Source organism: Miniopterus schreibersii (assembly GCF_964146895.1).
Source record: "Miniopterus schreibersii genome assembly, chromosome: X".
Lineage (NCBI taxonomy): Eukaryota > Metazoa > Chordata > Mammalia > Chiroptera > Miniopteridae > Miniopterus > Miniopterus schreibersii.
Window position 1 is genome coordinate 102,886,568 of NC_138104.1, and position 14,443 is coordinate 102,901,010.

At 44.5% G+C, this 14,443-nt stretch overlaps 1 protein-coding gene across 1 annotated transcript in view; it reads left to right on the forward strand.

Annotated features, from left to right (window-relative positions):
* Window positions 1-6,768, forward strand: part of ARHGAP6 (Rho GTPase activating protein 6) — a 234,975-nt gene extending 228,207 nt beyond the window's left edge. The window contains exons 12-13 of the mRNA XM_081124879.1: window positions 1,972-2,052; window positions 4,771-6,768. Coding sequence (XP_080981005.1) covers window positions 1,972-2,052; window positions 4,771-5,468 — 779 coding nt within the window. The 3' untranslated portion in view covers window positions 5,469-6,768. The remainder of the gene's footprint in view (window positions 1-1,971; window positions 2,053-4,770) is intronic.
* The last annotated feature ends 7,675 nt before the right edge of the window (window positions 6,769-14,443 follow it).

Sequence of the window (14,443 nt, forward strand, 5' to 3'; positions counted from 1 at the left end):
TTTTTACATAATTTGTTTTTATAGTACAGCTACTTTTAAAGTAAGCTTATTTTACTTAAAACTCTATTAGCATTTTTCATTTGGCTAACATTTTTTGTAGCCCCTATATATTTCCATTAAATAGATGTATCATGGACTTTTAACTATTCCCTCTCTGATGTATATGGTTGATCTCTAATTTTTGCTCTTTTTTTATTAGTGGCAGGTCTTCTATATGTAATATTCTCTGCAGTAACAACACAAAGGGCTATCAGAAGAGAACTTTGCTATTATGAGAGGCGTGGCATATTTGGGTTTCTAAACACAGATTCAAGGTGATATTATTTGACAAATTCTCACCAGGAAACCTTGATTCTTTCCTCCCAGGGTCAGTGTCTTTGCTTCACAGTTTTTTAGCAAGTAGGCTAAGATACACATGGGATCTAACTTATTAGCAGATGGACTTAGGCATGTATCATCTCTTTTCATCCATTTAATATCTTGGCAAACTCTGACACCATGGTTCTCAATTTTGTCATAATGTCTGGAGGCATTTTTCATTGTCACACTTGGGAAGAGGTTGATACTGGCATCTAGTGGGTAGAGGCTGGGTTGTTGCTCAGTATCCCACAGTGCACAGGACAGCGCCACAACAAAGTATGATCCACCGCAGTGTCACTAGTGCCAAGGTGGAGAAACCCCGTCTAATCTATAACTTTCTCCCTGGAAATAACTTCACCCCTAGGGAACTAGAAGCAAACAGTGTTGGCATCCAATGACAAGAGCACTAGGTTTGGAGTGGATAATCTCTGCTACTGTCAACCTGCAGCACCTTAAGTGAGTGATAGAGCTTTTTGGAGTCCCATTTGCTCTTCCTATGAAACCAAGAGGGATAGCAGTGTTAATTCATGGGACTTAATTAGCTAATCCATGTAAAGTCCTTAACAGAGAACTTGGCATGTAATAACCACTCAATAATACCTTCTACATAACCCTGTGTGCACTTCTTACCCACTCCTTTCACTACTTGCCTCATCTGTGAAATGGACTCAGGGGCAACTCCTTGGGATTAAGTGAGAGAATACATATGAACTGCTGAACATAGGGAAGAGCCCATTTGCTTCTAGATATAGTCATTATGATCACAGGATTGTAGTGAGGATTAAATGAGATGGTGAGGACACCTAAATAGCACCTTACTCGGTAAATATTTATGGACACACTAAGGGGATGTATGAATAATACATGTAGGAATGAATCTGTTGATGCCAGTAGCGGAGTATTCCTGAGGGTGGTACTGGATATGGGAACTATAACTGTTGTTCCTCTATCTCTATGTTAATGTGGTTGGAGCTCTTGCCACTCTTCACCATTATATCCTTTCCTATCACTGCTACAATGAATGACCACAAACTTAACCGTTTAAAACTATACACAAATTTATTATCTTATATTTTTGGAGGTCAGAAGCCTACAATAGATCAATAGGGTTGTCTTCCTTCTGGAGGCTCTAGAGAACAATCTGTTTCCTTGCCTTTTCTAGCTTCTAAAGGCTGCCTGCATTCTTTGGCTCATGGCCCCTTCCTCCATCTTTAAAATCATCAACGTGTCATCTTCTCTCCTGCGTCCCTTTTATAAGGACCCTTGTGATGACATTGGGCCCACCCAAATAATCCAGGATCATCCCCTCATCTCAAGATCCATAACGTAATCACACCTGCAAAGTCTCTTCTGAGTATAACATCCTTTCAGGTTCTTCTTTGGGGGGCCCTTCTGTCTACCACCACCAGAATATAGAAAGAGCCTTTTGGTAAATCCCAAGTGGAATAAGCCTCATGAAAGGAAGGTCTGCCTCATATTCTGTTTTGTATCCATCACAATCTCAAATACAGTACTTTGCAAGAAGAGATGTTATAAAAATATCTGTGTATTGATTTTTGCTCCTCAGTTTTCATTGTGAATTACATACCTTTTTAATACATTTTTTCCTAGATACGTCAGAGGAACCTTTTAATATCTGGGGAACCTGGCATTCAACTTTAAAAAGTGGATCTAAAGACGCAGGAATGACAGGTGAACTATTATTTTTTAAAGTGTTCATTGCATTTCCTTTTAAAATTAATTTTATGTAATTTTTGCCTTATCATATATTACATGCTTGTCAAAATTATTTGGAAAATGCTGAGAATAGGGGGGAAATGATATAGTTATGCTTACTTAGCCTTTCCACCAAAATAAGTTTATGTGTGACTATATTTCATTTCATTTCCTTTGCAAGAGTTTTTAAACATGGCTAAACTCATTCTGTCTGCACAACTTTATATTACTTAACGTCCATTTTCCAGCTGTTCTCCATTAGTATTAGTCAGTGCCACATTGGAGTTCTGAGTACACACTCATCGTTTACCACCCAATGCTTGGACAACTGGGTTGTTTCCATTTTTGTTGTTGTAATAAATTATGCTGTCAGGAACCCCTTTTATGTACATTTTTGCATTTTAAATTATTATTAGGGCCACAGAATTTTGGAAAGCAAGTTATAAATCCAGACTAGGCAAGTGGGTCAAAAGTGATGAACCTTTCCGAGATTCGAGAGGTGTAGTCACTTCATGTTCCCTGTAGGGTCCAAGAGCTTGTTCTCTGTAAGCTGCAGGTGGCGGCAGTATTTCCCCGCACTGTCTGTGTCTCTTTAATCTTATCAGCATTACAAATTATTGGGTTTGCATTTTTGCTAATTTAACAAACAAAATTGTATTGTTTTAAAAAAATGTATTGGGGTGACATTGGTTAATAACACTATGTAAGTTTCAAGTATATAATTCTATAACACATCACCCGTATATTGCATTGTGTGCTCACCACTCAAAGTCCCTCGGTCACCATATATTTCACCCCCTTTACCCTCTTGGCCCTCCCCCCACCCCTCTTCCCCTCTGGTAACCACCATACTGTTGTCTGTGTCTATGAGTTTGTTTGTTCATTTGTTGCTTTCAGTTTTATATCCCACATGTGAGATCATATGGTTCTTGTCCTTTTCAATCTGACTTACTTTGCTCAACAAGGTACTCTCAGGATCCATTCATGTTGTTGCAAATGGCAGTATTTCACCCTTCTTATGGCTGAGTAGTAGTCCATTGTGTTATTTTCATTTTCATTTCTTTCTCATCAGCATTTTTCAGTTTTTCTATTAATTAACTGAATCCCCCCCCCCATTGAATTATCATTTATGTCATTGGCTATTTATGTGTGCTAATGTTTTTAAAATTGATTCTTATGAACTCTTCCTATAATAAAGATGTTAACCTTTTGTCCATATTGTTTGCCATGAATATTATGCCTTGCATTTTTTTCCCCACTTTGGATATCTGGAATGTTTTTAGGTTTCACATAATTAAGTCTATCAGTACCTCTTTTTATTAATCTCTACTTAAGCATCGGATAGTCATCTATATGCTTTTCCCTTTCACAGTATTTCATTCTTTTAACTTTAATTCTTTAATCCATCTGAAGTATATGTTGATATATAGCATGAAGTATGTAAACTGTTTTACTTTATTGTTCCAAATATATATAGAGTGCCATTCTCATTGTTTTATAACACCTCCACATTACATTTTAAAACACAGCGCATTTTTAATTTAATAATTTCTAATGCAGCTGACTTTAGTTCTGAGCCACTCTCTAGCTACATCTAATTGTGTCCTATGAAGTTCTTTACTGCCTTTTCTCCCAAGGATCAACTCCTCTGAAATGTTCTGCTCTATTTTTCTTTTGCTGTTTCAACTCTGAGCTGTCCCTGTCGAAATGTTCATCTACCCATCTCCCCCTAAAATGATCTTGTTGCTTTTTTCCTGCCTCCTTTTTAAGCCATGAGAGCTCAGGGAAGATCCATAGACAAAAGGCAGCCTGGGGACACAGGCCCCAAGAACTCATTTGCTTGGGAAATACACTGTTTGGCTCTCCCATCAGTTTCCTGAAGCAAGTTGAAGCGGTTCCAGAAGACTAACTGCTGTAATAACCAGTCCTAAACAGCAGTGGCTTAATCTGCTGATTTCTCCCTCACATCACAGTCCAATGTGTGTTATGCAGGGTGAGGAGGAGTGGGGGTGCTCTGCTCCATGTGGTCATGTCTGAAGCCTGCATGGGCTCAGATTCCATATGGCCGGTGGTTCCTCCATCCTCAGAGGCTTCAGAGTCTCCCAGGGTCTCTCCATTCTGGGCTAGCAGTTGAGGGGAGAGAGCAAGCAAGGAAGACTACAATTTGTTTTTATAATTAGACCATGCCTGGAAATGGCTCATATCACTGAGCCAGGCTTTCCCACAGCAGTGGTGGTAGCGTTACACAGTGGCTGCTGTCTTCATCATCTTCTGGCACCAAATGAGTGCTTCAGATTCATTTATTCCTACAGCTTTTATTGACACAGTGGAAACATGAAAACCTCATAATTTGTGTCTCCTCTGGATTGCAAATTGCACTGAACAGGAACGGAACAGAGAAGTGTTCATAGCCAGGTCGAGGGGGCCCTCCCTGCAACATCAATTAGTGACAAGGACTGTTTAGTCTCATTTGCTGGCTAACCTGTCAGAATCTGGGCATCCGTATTTGGAGCTGCTACAGGAATTGTGTCAATAATCAAGAAGTGTTTGGCATGTCTTTCACTCGGAAGCGGCACCTCAGAGTGTCCTGTGCTTTTTCAATTTTCAAAGCTGGCAGAGGGAAGGAAATAACAGGACGTCTCAACCCAGATTCTGTAAACTAATTCCATTTCTCACCCTCTCTCCGGCTTCCAGGTTCCTATGGAGACATTTTTGAAAGCAGCTCCCTCCGACCGGGGCCATGTTCCCTTTCTCAAGGGAACCTGTCCTCAAATTGGCCTCGGTGGCCAGGCAGCCCCACAGAACTGGACAGTGGGATGCAGGTCATTCGGAGGACTCAGACCACAGCCACCATCACAGAGTGCCGGGCCCACCCTCCTGTGTCCCGGGTCTGCAGCACGCCCCATATCCAGGGCGGCAGCAGGAGATCGGAGCTGACCACGCCAAGGTCGGAGCAGTATTTGACTCTGAGCAGCGCAGAAGACCTCACCGAGAGCGAGCTGGATGTGGCCTGGCTGCAGAGCCGAGCCCGGCCTCTGCACCAGAGACCTCGAGAGGGCGCGAGGCATGACAGCAGGCCGCCCCCTCCTTACCCAGGCGCAGGGAAGCAAGCTTCAGCCTTGGCCCACCAGCCAGCGGAGCCGCTGCTGTGGAGGCGGCAGAGGTCGGAGGAAGGCTCAGGACCAGCATTGGAAGAGGGAAGCCAAGCAGCCGAGCAAGAACATCAGGCTGCCCAGCAAAAACTGAGCAGTGCCTGCCCCAGTCCCGCCAGCGACCAGAACAGTAAGGCCTTGGGCGAGCCCAACTGGCTCGACTGGCAGAGAGAGCGGTGGCAAATTTGGGAGCTCTTGTCCGCCGACAACCCCGATGCCCTCCCGGAAACACTGGTATGAGCCCACACCCAGCTTGAGCCCTCACCGCGTCCCAACAGCCTTCTTTCACCCTCAGGGGAAGGTCCCTACGGAGTGAGAGTTGGCATTGGACAATTGGACACTTACTTACTTTTCTTCTTTTCCACTTTTAAAAAATAACACGAGAAGCCCAGTTCACTTAAAGATATAGAGCACTAGTACCCTCACCATTATAATAAGACTCTTGCATAGCCAGCATTAGGAAAGTACAAAAATATAAAGGGATGGCAGTCTCCAATATAAAAACTACTCACATTGGCTCTAAGATAAAACCCTTGCTTTGGTGTAGCTTAATTGTATTTATGTGTCTTCAGTTTTGACTATTGTATATTCTGTAACAGATTATGTGTGATAATCGTATATGATATATTCACAGAAAACAAAATGATTTTTTTTTAAATCACTTCACTTATACTAAGCAAGGAGATTCTATAGAATGTTCTAGAATATGCACAAGCGGGTTTCTGTGCTTTTGCCATGGCTTTTTAAGAGGGACAGCCCTTCCTTCAATGCCTAAGAAAAACACTAACAAAACAAAAGAGAATATGAGAAGCCATATTTTTGTATAGTAGTGAGATACAAAAAAAATAGTCACTGAATGCTTTTTCATATGGAATATGTTTTAAGGAGAATATTAAATTTGATATGTAATGGAATATATTTTTAGAATCTGTTTAGAAAGGATTCAGTTAATCAAACAGGAGAAAGGCCGTGCCTAACAAAAAAAGAATAATTAAGAAGCTGTCCCATTTTAGGTCGAATTAAATTTTATATAGACCACATATAATATATATTTATAATGTGTAACTTTTATGTATTTTTCAAAACTACAAACTGGAATCCAACTATAAAGTGATTAAGAATCTAAATAGAGTATTCAAATTAGAGAACATGGTTTTTTCTTTTGCCCCATAATCAGTATTAACCAAATTATATGAAGTGCTTTGACAGTAAATCATATTGGAAAAAAGACTACAGCTTTGTATTTACATTGTACCAAAGGCTGAGGAAATGTTTTCTTGTAATTGTGTGTATTGTAAAATGTTTCTACCATACTTCAGTCTTGAAGTTTTTCAACTGTAAAACTATTTTTGACCAGCAGGTGGCGATTCGCTTCAGTGTTTTATGAGATTTTTTTTCACTTCATAAGGGAAAGTGTATCATAGAAAATTTTTTTTTTATAAAACATGCTATTCTTAATTTTCATGTTGGCAATGACATTTTAAGTAAGCGGTGTTTCTTAAAATTCTATCTTGTGCTATGATGAATAAAAAGTTAAGTGAAGGCTTTGTTCTTTGGTGTTAAATGAATGAACTCACATCCCATTCCATACATACACCCCACTATCCACAAGTCCAAGTGTAATGAAAAAATGGCAACACGATGCATATACAGCTAAGGAGCTAGTAAAAAGTACGATGGCTTGAGGATATCAACCCAATGACACTGATCTACTTAGAACTTTATAATTATTTGTTTCAAGCAAACGCTGATTGTCACTCAAACTGAAACGGAATTGTCAGTGAGAAAGTGGTTTGCTACAGGACAGGAACTCAGGTTTCTTACCTTCTGGACGGGTATTTCCCAACACAATCCCCGTAAATTACACCTGCCTATAGGCCTTAGATGCTTAATTTGCTTCAGGGCCAAAATAATGAAGCCTAGAAGTAGTATCTAATTTTCCTATTGGGGGAATGATTGGGAAATCTTCAGGCTCTGCCATTGGGTCCAGCACTTCCTCCACTGTCTGGGATGTGGAAAGAATTTGCCTGCTGGCCTCCTGTTCTTCCTGGCTGCCCACAGGCAGCCAAAAGTTGTAAACAAGACCCAGAGCAAACACTGCTTGATTAGGAGTCACAGGTTGCTTTCCTGTGCCACCTACTCTCATCCTACTCCTGCTGAACCCGCGTTTTCTTGGCTTTGAATTTGACCATGATCTGGTCAATTCTTTCCCTCCATTCTGGACTGGACGCATGATATATGGGACCTTCATCCCACCAGGTTCTTGTCCTAACAGTCCTATTTTTTAAAACCTCGAGACCAAATGGCACTGAGGTTGATGTCTGTGTCATAAAAGGTAACAAAAGGTATATTCATCTGTTACTAGACAGATCTAAAATAGCCAGTCCAGAAAACAGGGCTCAGAATATTTTTTCAATAATTGTGTGTCTGCGTGCGTGCATGTGTGTGTGTGTGTGTGTGTAATGAACAATATTTACTCTCCCTTTCTCTTTGTATAGATAAGCCCAATGGCCATATCTTTTTAAAAAAATATATATATTATCTTTATTGATTTCAAAGAGAGGAAAGCAGAGGGAGCGAGAGATAGAAACATCAATGATGAGTCACTGATCGGCTGCCTCCTGCACGCCCCCCACTGGGGATCGAGCCCGCAACCCGGGCCTGTGCCCTGACCGGGAATCGAACCGGGATTGCCTGGATCCTAGGTCAACGCTCAACCGCTGAGCCACGCCCGGCCAGGCGGCCATATCTTTAGCTTAGTAAGTGAAAGCTAGTTTCTTAGATGCCTTTATCACATGAAAAATAAGCTGTTTGAAAGCATACACACAAGACCCAAGGACCTGAATGAAAACTGAACTCATTTCTAACACCTTGTAAGTTATATACTTTACAAAAAAAAAAAATAAACGCCAACTCTTCCAGGTTGGACAAACCATTTCATAGGCTGTTCAAGTCCCTCATTCCTGTGAGCAGAGAGATCCGAGGAGCAAGACGACAGCTGCGACGTGCTGCGGCTGCCTCTGCACCCATGCGCCCTCAGCCACGGCTGTGTGTCTCTGGCAATGGGGCCAGAATGATGAGGGCAAAAACGGCCAAGTATGAATTTGTCTTGATCCATCTAAGTAGCTATTAACATACGTTTGTTGTGGTTTTTTATAGAAAAAACTCTTATACCAATGGAGTTTTTGCAAATTGAGGAAATTTCTAAATAAGCCCAGCTTGCTTCTTTTCTTATGCACATTTTAATACACATCTGCTTGGCAGAGAAACAGCGCGGGGATTAAGTAGAAGGAGATGTCAGAACAAAGTCCAGGCCTGTGGTGTATGTCGTCTGATAAGCGAACTGAGAAGAAAGGAAATGACTAAAGAAGAATCACACAGAGATGAAAACAGGACAACATCTTGACTGGACAGAATTTTAAAGCAGGACTAAATCAGCAGCAAATGTTCTTCAAGAGAAAAAACACAAACCAAAGGAAAATTCCATTAAAGGTTGGAATTCTTCGGCGCAATCAAGGCGGCTGACGGCGCCGTGGAGATGTTGAACTGCAGACAGTGGTCTCTGGGGTGTGGACCCCTGGCCTGGCTTGGCCTGCAGTTCACCAAGGGACATGCAGCCCCAACCCCAACTGAAGGCCCCAGGGGGTCACGGAAGGGTCAGAAGATTCTCTAAATTCAATTCGGTCAACATCAGCCTAGAGAGACCATCTCCTCCCAGTATGCCTGGGACATCCTGGGTTTATTAATAAGAGCCCCAGGGCTATCCTCATTTTCCAGAGGGCACAAAGGACTCAGAGTGGCATCAAATGAGTAGTCCAAGGTTGCACAGCTAGGAGGTGGCAGAGCCAGGATTCTGCAGCAGGCCATTCAACTGTGCCAGCCTGCCATCTGGATCATGTGCAGCAGAATGAGCAGAGCCCTGTGGTCCCTGGAGCCTGGTCTCTCTCACGAAGGAAAGGGTCTCAGCTGGACCGGACTAGCAGAGAGCCCGCCTCTGGGAGGACCACAGCTTCACAGGAGCACTTGGAGGCTCCAGCCTGCTGCCTACTTCCCACTGAGAAAGAGCAATAGAAGCTAAAAGTATAAAGTCCCAGAGTAAGTCTGATTTCTGGGGAGTTTTGATAGCAAAACCATGGGGTGAGAAATGGGTCTGATTTAGTAATTAAACTTTCCTAGCTGAGTTATAATGAATAATTATACCATTTACATATCTATTAATTATCATTAATTGCACTTAATTATAGTCTAGCATTGTCTTCAGATTTTCCTTTATTTCAAACAAATACAACAGCCACCACTAACTTCCTTAGATGAAGGAAGCTATCTATCCAACTTATTCACTCATCTATCCAACCAGTAGTTACCAGTATTTCCCAGGGACTCCAGTGCTGAGCTCAGGTTATAAGCACAGAGAAGACAAGTCCAGATCTGCCTTTGAGGGCTCCTCAGTTAAGAAAATGGTCACTCCTGTCACCTGCACTGAAAGGATGGCAGCAGATGCTGCAAAGTGCTACAAACTGATGCAGCAAATATCCCAGCAGCTGGTACATGGTAGGCAAACTATAAATCATTGAATAAATGAATCAATACATGAATCCCTTCTTCCCTCCCTTTATTTACCCACCCACTGTTCCATCCATCCATCTTTGGTAGGCAGTTAGACATGAGCAGAGCAAGGACCGTGGGCCAGGTAAAGAAGGTCATCTAGGCAGAAAGCCCCAGGTGCACAGCAACAGACAACTGTAAGGTGGGACCTCACCCCCAGGATGTCCTTTCCTCCTCTAGCATATCACGGGTGACTCTCTGACCTTTCCTCCCTAGACATGTTGTTTAGGCCTCAGTTGTGTTTCAGCTCCAGGCCCAGAAAAACAACAAAGGCAGCCACAGCTGACCTCAGGACCAGCTGCATTGGATAATGACCCCCACCCTGGCACCAACAAATCAATCAGTGGAGACCAGGCCCCTGAAAGGACACACCTGGAAAACTTCAGATATTCTATTAAGATCTTCCCCTGGAACCTCCCCTAAAATCTCCTCCCTTAAAGTCCTTAGGACAGGACCCAGTGCGCTCTCCCTCGAGGGTGTACACCCCGCACCCTCCCCATCCCTTCCCCACACCCACTGGCATTGGCATTAGCATTAGCTTCCTCACTGCTAAGCTCCATGGGTCCTTTGTTTGCCTCTATACCTTGTTTCCTACGCTCATTTCTTGTAGGAATTACATTTTCTGCCTCTGTGATTAACGAAATAAATGATCTCTTGCAGTTTGGGCCTTCGTTCTGAAGTCTGTCCCAGCCAGAACCCAGGTACCTAGGTTGCTGAACCCAGGTCCGTCCCACCCCACCTGACTAACGCCCAGCGCCGTTACCACCACCTACTGCACATCCACGTATTTCCCCCTGGACCCTTCTTTCTCTGTTTCTATTTCTCCTATATTTTTAATCTTACTTCCAAGTCACCATTTCTTTGGTGTTATCTTTAGTGGGTCTGGATCTCCTGCCTGCTTCCAAGATTTAAAACGTTGGGCACAAAACAAGATGGCGGCGCGGGTCACAGCTGCCCCCGCCGCCTCCCGCAACCACATCAGAATCACAACTAAACACAGAACCACCAGCACTCAGAGCCTCCTGAGATCCGGCTGCACAGAAGCCCCGCAACCAGGGAGCTGAGGAAGCACCCAGACGGTAGGAGGGGGAGACGCGGGCGGGGCGGGGCTGAATCAGAGACGCGGCCGGGCCCACACCCGGGGCCGCGGGGAAACCCGGGAGGAAATCTCGGCGGCGGGGGTTTCCTGGAGGAGCAGGGGTCCCAGCCCCACAGCAGGCCCCAGCCCAGGGCTCCAGGCCGGGAAGAGACGTCCCCACAACTCCGGGCTGTGAAACCAGCGGGGACTGTCCCTGAGGGTCGCGGAGGCCGCGGGAGCCCCAGCAGCTCCTCTTAAGGGCCCGGCGCGGACTCACTCGGACGCTCCCTCTGAGCCCAGCGCCGGGCAGCAGCCTGAAAGGACCCGGGACACTCAGGGAGGGACTGACCTGCCTGAGATCCGGGTGACAGGCGGAGGGCGGCTTCCTCCCGGGCAGAAGGGCTGGCGGAGGCCGTGGCTCCTGTGGCGAGTCCTCCCCGCACAGCCCGCAGGCAGGCGCCATGTTTGAGTCGCCAGCACCTGACTCACGCCTTTGGCCCCGCCCCGTGATTCCCGGAGGCCCCGCCCTCCCCACCTGCAGCTCATCCGGGCCCTTTCCAGGGGCTTTTCTGTGCAAGTGACCTCTCCAGCCCCATGCTTAGGACTCTCCTAAAATCTCTCAGACAAGCAGCAGCTGCCCCATGCGGCTTGATAAGCGGCCTCAGGCCTGGCACTAGCGGCAGCTGCACTGGCTCATAGCTGGGCCTCTCCTGGGCTCCTCCAGGCCCAGCACAAGGAGCAGCCAACTACGGTTTGCTGTGTAGCTCATGCTGGGGGGCCCTGGGCAAGGCACTGGCACAGGCTGACTGTGCACCTCCCGGGAGGCCCCAGAGACAGTGCACCTGGTGGTCAGACTCGACCACGCTGGATTACAACCCTGCCACATCCACGAGTGACACTCAAGGGGCGCACTTGGTCAACCGCAAAGCCCCACTGAAGTAAATCCTGCTCCATAGGGGTGTCTCCAGCACAGCAGCTCTCTGGCTGTAGCTGCAGCGGGTCCTCACAGCCGATTGTCCTGGGGGTCAGATCCTCCCAGGGACACCAACAGCAACCAAGGCTCAACTGCAACAGGACAGTGCACAGCCCACACAGGGGAGCACCTAGAAGGCCCAGCTCAGGGGACTGGGGAGGCTGAGCCACTGGACCCTACAGGACACCTACTACACAAAGCCACTCTACAAATTCCAGGAGACATAGCAGCTCTACCTAATACATAGAAACAAACACCTGGAAGCAGCCAAAATGTGGAGGCAAAGAAACATGTCACAAAGGAAAGAACAGAAGAAATCTCTGGAAAAGGAACTAAATGAAATAGATCCAAGCAAGCTAACAGATACAGAGTTCGGAATAACAGTTATAAGGATGCTCAAGGATATTACTAAGTGTATGACGAAAATAATTGAGAAAGTCGATGCTACACGAACTGAAATGAATAATTTACAGGGAATCAACAGTAGAGTAGAGGACGCTGAGAATCAAATGAGCAACTTGGAACATGAGGAAACAAAAAACACCCAACCAGAAGAGCAAAAAGAAAAAAGAATCCAGAAATATGAAGATAGTATAAGGAGCCTCGGGGACAACTTCAAGAGGCCCAACATTCGTATTATTAGGGTGCCAGAAGGAGAGAAAAGAGACCAAGAAATTGGAAACCTATTTGAAAAAATAATTATAGACAACTTCCCCTACCTGGGGAAAGAAATAGACTTACAAGTCCAGGAAGCACAGAGGGTCCCAAACAAGAGGAACCCAAAGAGGCCCACAGCAAGACACATCATAATTAAAATGCCAAAGGTTAAAGACAAAGAGAGAATGTTAAAAGCAGCAAGAGAAAAACAGTTAGTTCCCTACAAGGGAGCCCCCATACGACTGTCAGCTGATTTCTCAACAGAAACCTTGCAGGCCAGAAGGGAGTGGCAAGAAATATTCAAAGTGATGAAAAACATGGAACTACAACCAAGATTACTCTACCCAGCAAAGCTATCATTTAGAATTGAAGGTCAGATCAAGAGTTTCTCAGACAAGGAAAAGCTAAAGGAGTTCATCACCACCAGACCAGCACTACAGGAAATGTTGAAGGGTCTTCTTTAACAAGAAGCTAATGAACAAAAGAATCTGACAAACTAAATAGATCCAGAGACATTGACGCAGGCAACAGACGATCATATTTCAGAAGGAAGGGGGTGGAGGGTGGGAAGAGATTAGCCAAAGAAGTTATATGCATATATACATAACCCGTGGACAGACAGTGACAGGGTGAAGGCCTGGGGAGGAGGTGGGAGTGAGGTGGAGGGGGTAATTGGGGGGGGGGAATGGGACACCTGTCATACTTTCAAAAATAAAGATAAATTAAAAAGAAAAGTTAGGTGAAACCTTTAAAAAAAAAAGTTGAGAAAATGAATGAAAAGGAGGGCAGGACCTTCTGGTGCCCCCTGATGTGGGGTCAAAGCTGTTTCTTGTTTCCATGTACACAAGGTGGGAAGACTTGCTTAGAGGGTGTAGGTGAGGAAAAAACCTTCCCCTTACCCTCTTAAATTCATTGCCTGGGGCATGCAAATTAAACTGACAATGCCATCTTAACAGGAGAAAAGGTTTTATTTCATAGGCATAATAGAAGCCAACAAAAGAAATAGCTAGCTCCTTAAATGGAGCTAAAGGTTTCCTATCTAACTTAGTAGGGAAAAGAGAAACAGCTTCTATGAGAAAAACAAATAGGTTTATTGAAGAAAGACAAATGGGTTTTTAGGAGGACAGATGGGCCATAAGATAGTGTGATAATGTTTGTCTATATAGGTGTGACTGGTTTTTCTGTCTCCTTCAGGACCATAAAACTCCCCTGAGGGGGTCTATGGTAGCTTCATTTCCCAGAAGCTGCTGCTTTTAGTCAGATAAGGAAGCCCCCAGAGGTTTTTTTCTTCATCTGTCGAATCTCAAATGTCTTCAGCTTAAAATAGTCTTTGTGCCAGCTCTGGGGTTCCCAGCGGTCTCCACAAGGGTAAGATGAATTAGAGAAGGAATTAGAAACATGCTTTCTCCATCAGGAAAGCAGTGAGGTGAGTCAGTGTTCAGAGCCATCTTAAAGTCAAATCGCTTTACTTGGTTCTTTATGTAAAAACTAGTTTGCAGTAGGCTTTCAAACCATATTATTTTCCATTAGCTTAAAAAATTCTCAGCCTAGCCAGGCTGGTGTTGCTCAGTGGTTGAGCGTCAACCTATGAACCAGGAGGTCACGGCTGGATTCCCTGTCAGGGCACATGCCCGGGCTGCAGGCTTCTCGATCCCCAGTCGGGGGCGTGCAGGAGGCAGCCGATCAGTGACTCTCTCATCATTGATGTTTCTATCTCTCTCTCTCCCTTCTGTCTCTGAAATAAAAATATTTAAAAACATTTCTCAGCCTGAAACATGACATGACTCAGTCCATCCCAACCTGAGAGAAACAGGCCAACTGAAACTTAGATTTTTGGTCTGAAAAACACCTTTAAGATCACTTGAGGAAAGTAAGGCTTACAGGCCTAAAGCAATTGTCCAA